Source organism: Tupaia chinensis, unplaced genomic scaffold (assembly GCF_000334495.1).
Source record: "Tupaia chinensis unplaced genomic scaffold, TupChi_1.0 Scaffold000392_1, whole genome shotgun sequence".
Lineage (NCBI taxonomy): Eukaryota > Metazoa > Chordata > Mammalia > Scandentia > Tupaiidae > Tupaia > Tupaia belangeri.
The window spans coordinates 1572165-1579336 of record NW_006159894.1 but is presented as its reverse complement, the minus strand read 5'-3'; the positions used below and the strand labels follow the sequence as shown (position 1 = coordinate 1579336).

Genomic DNA, 7172 nt, shown 5'->3' with positions numbered 1-7172 from the left:
AGACCCCCCCAGCCAATATGTTGACAACCAGTAAAAAGAAAACAAGGCAGATACCCCCCGCAAAAACTACAGGAATATCCGGCTTAATTTAATTTCAATACCCCTGCAGCCAAAAACAGATTCAGATACAGATATAGATAAAGATATAGATGATATAGATATAGATATCTGCCATGGAAGATTTGCTATTTTGGAACATAGTAAATACTTTCATAATGATGACATTTAAGAAAACCTTAGACTGTGCTCTGTAGATCCTACTTTACAGTAACATGAGGAACTATGCCAACCTTATTAATTTCCATAAAATTATAAACCAAAAACATTGTTTGGGCCAGCAGGTAGTTTGGAGTTTAAGGCAGCTAGATCCCATATGGCCAACTGCGTGATTCGAATCTTGGACCCAGCAGCTTGAAAAACACACCAGGTACATGTGTGTGTGCCCCATATTCCCTAAGAAGAGAAGGGAAAAGAGGAGACTGTGGCATGGCCATCCCCAATGACAGGTGATTTCTCACTTTCTATTTTTCTCTCTCTCTTTCTCCAGTGACCACATGTACCCTATACAGAAAAACAAATAAAAAGCTAAAAATATTATTTGTTTAATGGGATAAGTAATTAGCTAAAAAATTTAGTTACATGGAACACCCAGTGTCTAATGACCAGAACAGTTACCTTTTTTGGATTTTGTTCTGAGGTTCCATTATGTTTGACATCCCATACTAAGTCTTTTATACATAGCTTTTCTGCTAATCCTCTCAACAAGTCTGTAATGAAAATATAAGCCTTTCTATTTTCCAGTATAGAAAACTAAGGGTAGGAACCAGCAGTTGGCATAATGGCTATGTCGCTGAACTCCTATGTATCAACTACGGTTTGAGTCCCAGACCTGGTGGCTAAAACTCACGCTAGGCGTGTGTGCTTACATGCCCAAGATCCTGAGTGGAGAATGGAGGAGAAGGGATTGTGGTGTGGCCATCCCCCTGGGAGGTGATTTCTTGTTTTCTGTCTCTCTGTCTTCCTGTCTCTCTGGCGAGTGCATGCGCCCTATTGCAAAATCCTCTACCAAAAAAAAAAAAAAAAAAGAAGAAGAAAACTAAGGGTAAATATATGTCCTAGTCATAAAACTAGAAAGTAACCCAGCCTTGGTAGCATGCACTGGTAGGCACTGCTACTGAGTACTACTGAGTAGGAGTGGTCATGTGGGAGGCCTGGGATTGATTATCAGACAACCCAGAAGTCAGGACAGAGGAGTGCCCCCATAGAGTCCTAGCTACTTGGTAGGCTAAGGCAGGAGGATCAAGACATAGGGAGAACCTATTTTTTTTTTTTTCTTTCCTTTTCTTGTCAGAGAGTCCATGTGTTTACCAGAGACAGAGTCAAAGGGAGAAGAGAAAGCACTCCCCATGAGGAATGGTCATGTCACAATCACTTCTCTTCCATTTCTCCCTTCTTCTGAGATTTTGGGCACACATACATGTGTGCCCAGTGTGTTGCTCAAGCCACTGGATCCAGGATTCAAATCATGGGGTTGGTCATGAGGGATCTGACTGCCTTAACCACCAGGTCATGAAGCTGGCCAAGGGAGAACCCATCTTCAAAAAGACATGGTAGTGGGACCAGCAGTTAGCGTAATGGATATGTCACTGAACTCCCATGTAGTCGACCGCGGTTCAAGTCCTGGACCCGATGACTTAAACTCATGCTGGGCACTTGTGTGTGCATGCCCAAGATCCCAAGAGGAAAATGGAGAGAAGGGATTGTGGTGTGCCCATCCCTCCAAGGGGTGATTTCTTGCTTTCTGTCTCTCTCGTTCTTTCTGGCGAGCGCACATGCCCTATAGCAAAAAACAAAAAAAACTTCTTAAAAAAAAATAAAGACATGGTAGCTGGGATTCAAACTCAGTTGTATGACTACAAATCAGGTACTACGCCTATTATAACTAGTCACCTACATCAGACTAATACATTCAGGGAAACAGAACCACAACTATAAGAACCATAAAAACCACCTTCTGTGGGAAAATGCAGCTTCATAAAGGACAAAAGAATTCAGCATGGATTCCCAAAGTCATGAATCTAGAATCTGAAACACTGTACATCTGTCAACCCCCACACACCTTTTTCTTTCTTTCTTCCTTCTTTTTTTAAAAAGGTTTTTGCCATAGGGTATGTACACTCCCACAACCCCTTCTTCTTCATTCTTCTCTAAGGATTTCAGGCCAATAAACACACACACACACACACACACACACACACACACGCACGCACATCTGGTGTGCTTTTCAAGCTGCCAGGTCTGGGACTCAAACAATGGTTGGCTGTGTGGGGAATCCAGTGCCTTAACCACCACCCCACCCCCCGCCTTTTTTAATGCTAAAGGGGATATGTATAAGAGAAAGAGTAAATGCAAAAGGGTGAGAAAAGTCCCTCATAGGGGCTTGGCCACATCACAATCGTTTTCCTCCAGTTATACATTCTGTCAGGATCCTGGGCATGCAATCCCAGACCCTGTGTGTTTTTCAAATCGACAGGGCCAGGATTCAAACCCTGATTGGCCATGCGGGATCCATCTTCCTCTATATGGCACCTAACCACTGCACTGTGGGACAGGACCTTGCATCCTTTTTAAACTCACTCTCTTTCCTTACTATAGGTCAAAAGACTGAACACCTGTTTGTGATAGTCAAATAATTCAATACTATCAATGATGCATTCATACAATAGAATGAATTTGAGTTACTTTTAACCTCTACTAACTCTCATTTTTTTTTGGTACCTTTTATCCTTCAATCAGTAAATAATGTTTATTCCATTATATTGCAAGAAGCGTGGAACATTCCAATTAGTATGGGTGATGTAAATGAAACAAAGCAAATTAGTAAGAAAACATCAAAATTCAGATGTCACAGTGCAAATTCAACTTCTGACAGAGTGCTATCACTCGGATGCCACCATTTTTAGTTTTTTTTTTTTTTTTTTTTAAGCTCTGTATCAGAAAGTTACTTTTCAGGTGTACTTCTCTGGTAAGAAGCAAAAGAGTATTTTAGGCTAGAAATACAAGTTAGCCATATGAAACCATATGACCAATTAGAACTAGACAGTATTTTACTTTTGGTTTATGTCAAATTCCAACTTACCATATTTGTGCTAAAACAGGCTGAGGTAACCCAGATTGAAAAAAAAAGGTTCTAGCTTGATCACCTGTAAAGTAAATAGAAAAAGTTTCAGGAAAAAAAACAACAGCTGACAGAAATCTTATAACAAAATTATCAGAAAGAGAGGGAAAGAATCTGGTAACTTATAAATACTGAATTGAACACATGATAAAAGTTCAATGGGAAGCCCATAAGCAAGAGTAAAATGAAGCCATCTTCACTGACTACTTTTAAAAATCATGTAAAAATGGGAACCAGCAGTTAGCATAATGGCTATGTCGCTGGACTCCCATGTAGTTGACTGCGGTTCACATCCCGGACCCGGTGGCTTAAAACTCACGCCAGGCGCATGTGCGTGCGTGCCCAAGATCCCGAGAGGAGAATGGAGGAGAAGGGACTGCGGTGTGACCATCCCCCCTGGGGGGTGATTTCTCGCTTTCTGTCTCTATGTCTCTCTCTGTCTGTCTGGCGAATGCACACACCCTACAGCGAAAACCTCTCAAAAAAAATAAAAAATCATGTAAAAATGACCTACCATTTGTTTGGATAGATTCCTACTTTAATGGAGCCGTTAACAGAGATGTTAAGCTACCTATTATGCTTCAGTGTATCTACAGGAATCCTTAGAAGAACTATACTTCTAGTTTATAAATGACTTCTTTGTCACTATCAACACTTACACTCCAAATATTGGATACTTCCAATATATTTATGGAGAATAAATAACGATGAAGCAAATTATATCAATGACAAAAATTAACAAAGGGAACTATGATACAAATGCATATAAAAGCAATTTCCCAGGAAATCTGGATCTAATTTTTTTCTCAAGTGAATTCCTGAAGTACAATCAAACAGGAGAGATCATAGAAAAAGCCAAGAACAGGGACCAGCATAATGGTTACACTGCTAGACTCCCACGTAGTCAGCCATGACTCAAATCCCAGGCCCGGCGGCTTAAAACTCACGCTGGGTGCATGTGTGTGTGCCCAAAATCCTAAGAGGAGACTGGAGCAGGAACTGTGGCATAGCCATCTCCCCTGGAGGATGATTTCTCGCTTTGTCTCTCTGTCTCTCTGGTGAGCACACACCCTACAGCAAAAAACAAACAAACAAACAAAAAAACACTCTCTTTAAAAAAAAAGCCCACACAAAAGGTACTTTAGGGAGACAACAATAAAACAAAATCTTTTTTTTTTAAACATTCAGAATCTGTTAATTTATTGAACAATTTCCCAAACCAATTCAAGATCAGAAGTAAGCAACTGATTTAAAAGTTAATTCCGTATCACTTAAAGAATGTGGTCTGATCTTAACCAGTTCCCCACAGTGATATGCTCAAAACAACTGGCTTGACATGCACTAAGGATAGCAGCCAATATTTAAATGCATTACGTGAAAAAAAATTGTAAAAATGCAGGATTAAGGTTATACCACAACAGGTAAATTGTCCTTTTGGTCACAGGTGCCCACTTCCGCTTTGCATAATAGATTTTCCTCAGATATGCAACAATGACAAGTAAAAAAGTAAAAACACTGAACTCCACTTACCAGTAATAAATCCAGATATTGGCTTTAAACTATGGAACTGCTGATCATGCTTCGCTCTTTCCTCTACAGTTATGGCCCAGATATCCAGGCTGCCTATAATCCAAAGTAAAGACACCCAAATGATCAGTGAGAAAAGACAAAATGCTCATACATATACTATTATCCTTAGGACTTTTTAAGAGTCTATCAGCATATCATAAATGATTTGATAAATTAACATCAATTTGTCCTTGAAAGTTATGCATTTAAAGTTGGAAAATTAATGGGGCACATAGAAAGCCTGAAGGATATCATAATCATTTTTTACAGGATGAAAATTAAGAAAGACTGTGTATGAAAGCCTGCATAGTTATTTTTATCCATTTCATCTTTAAATTTTCCTTCTTTTTTTAAATGAATGCTACTTTCAGCTAATGCATTTGGTTCTACTGAGTATTCAGTCACCAGAAAACTTTAAATAAAAAGTTCTGCCTACATTTTAAAATTATTATCAATTAAGTATCTGTTTGGGATTATACTGAAATATTAATTGCTTAAGATCTCCAAGCCAAAAGTATCATGTTAAAACTTTTACCTAAAAGAATTTGTATGTGAGTGTTAATAGACAATACATACAAGGTGGGGCCAACAGGTGGGCGGCATGGTGGTTAAGGTACTGGAAACTCCCACATGGCCAATCATGGCTTGAGTTCCAGACTTGGTGGCTTGCTTTCTCACTTTCTCTCTCTCTCTCTCTCTCTCTCTCTCTCTCTCTCTGGGTGTGTGTGTCTGTGTGTGTGTGTCTAGTCAAATTAAAATAAATGAATGAATAAATAAATAAATAAACAATTCTTAAAAAAATAAAGAAAATACATATAATGCAAAATAAAGTGTAAGGTAGCTCAAAGCAAAAAGCCACAATTTGTCATGGTGCTTAGTCTTTGTAAGGGCACTTCATGGTTTCGCTTGCCCCAACTGCCATTAAATGAGGACAGATCAGTTTAAGATATGTTAATTTGACTCATTATATGACTCAAGATGAGTTCTATAATTTCATTGAAAATTCTAGCCTAAAATTATTTGCTTTAGCTTCTGGTTAGCATTGATTAAAATGCGAATAGTGAAGTGGCTATCCTACCCTTGGTTTATCTTTTTTTTTGCTATACAATGCATGCACTCGCCAGAAAGACAGAGACAGACAGAGAGACAGAAAGCGAGAAATAATACCCCCCACCCCCACCCCGGGTAGATGGCCATGCCACAATCCCTTCTCCTCCATTCTCCTCTAGAGATTTTGGGCATGCCCACATACATGCCCGGTGTGAGTTTAAGCCCCCGGGTCCAGAACTTGAACCATGGTCGACTACATGGGAGTCCAGTGACATAGCCAATGTGCCAACTGCTGGTCCCAGTAAATGCCATTCTTATCTAGTAGTATTCTAATTGTATCCAGAAAACTGTATTAATTAAAATTTTACTAGATTAATTTTTGTTTTTTGTTTTTTGCTCATGCATGTATCCTTATAATTTAAGGTTTTTGTCTCTGTGACTTTTAGAAATAAATTTAAAAATAAAAAAGTTAAGAAATTAAGAGTAAAGCAAAAAAGAGAGAAAGAAGAGGGGAAGGAAGAGAGAAAAGGTGAATGAGTGCAAATTCATTTACAAGTATGTACTATAACATTATAATGAGCAGGACAGACAAAGACAGGACATGTTAGTAATTTAAGCAAAATTAAGTTAATGTAAACTTCAAACTGTACTCTTTGGCGCCTTAAATGCCAGAGGTAAAAGTCATGAAACATGAACCGCACAATTATTATTCCAAGATAATCTGGGGTGATAAAAATACTCAAACACTGGACTGTGGTTATGGCTGTACAACTCTGCAAATTTACTATAAAAAAAAATCACTGAATACGGTTAAAACTAGTAAATTTTATGATATGTAAATTAAACCATAAAAAGGAGAAGGAAAAAAACCTCACTAAAGCTGGTTTTAAGATAGGTATTCTCATTTAAGAAAAAATAAAGCCAACCAAAGAGAATGGAATTCAGGTTCTCCTTCATGTCAGCTCTTAGACTGACCACATGTCCCCTCACTACTGAGTCTTCCTCATGCTGGCCTTAGATCTCCTCAACAAACCCACTAAAGTAACTATACAATACATACATGGAAAGCTTTTAAAAGTATAGATACTTTCGGGAACCAGCAGTTAGTGTAATGGCTATGTCGCTGGACTCCCACGTAGTCGACCGCGGTTCGCGTCCCAGACCCGGTGGCTTAAAACTCACACCGGGCGCATGTGCGTGCGTGCCCAAGATCCCGAGAGGAGAATGGATTACGGCGTGACCATCCCCCCTGGGGGGTGATTTCTCGCTTTCTGTCTCTATGTCTCTCTCTGTCTGTCTGGCGAGCACACGCGCCCTATAGTGGAAACCTCTCCAAAAAAAAAAAAAAAAAAAAAAAAGAAAAAAAATTTCCAAA

At 39.0% G+C, this 7172-nt stretch overlaps 1 protein-coding gene across 1 annotated transcript in view; it reads right to left on the bottom strand.

The window, feature by feature from the left end:
- The window catches only part of ITSN1 (intersectin 1), a 268969-nt gene that overhangs the window by 178068 nt on the left and 83729 nt on the right, over nucleotides 1-7172 (bottom strand). Inside the window, exons 5-6 of the mRNA XM_006153903.3 lie at nucleotides 4709-4801; nucleotides 3140-3203 (exon numbers count right to left, since the gene is read on the bottom strand). Of these exons, the coding sequence (XP_006153965.1) occupies nucleotides 3140-3203; nucleotides 4709-4801 (157 nt within the window). The remainder of the gene's footprint in view (nucleotides 1-3139; nucleotides 3204-4708; nucleotides 4802-7172) is intronic.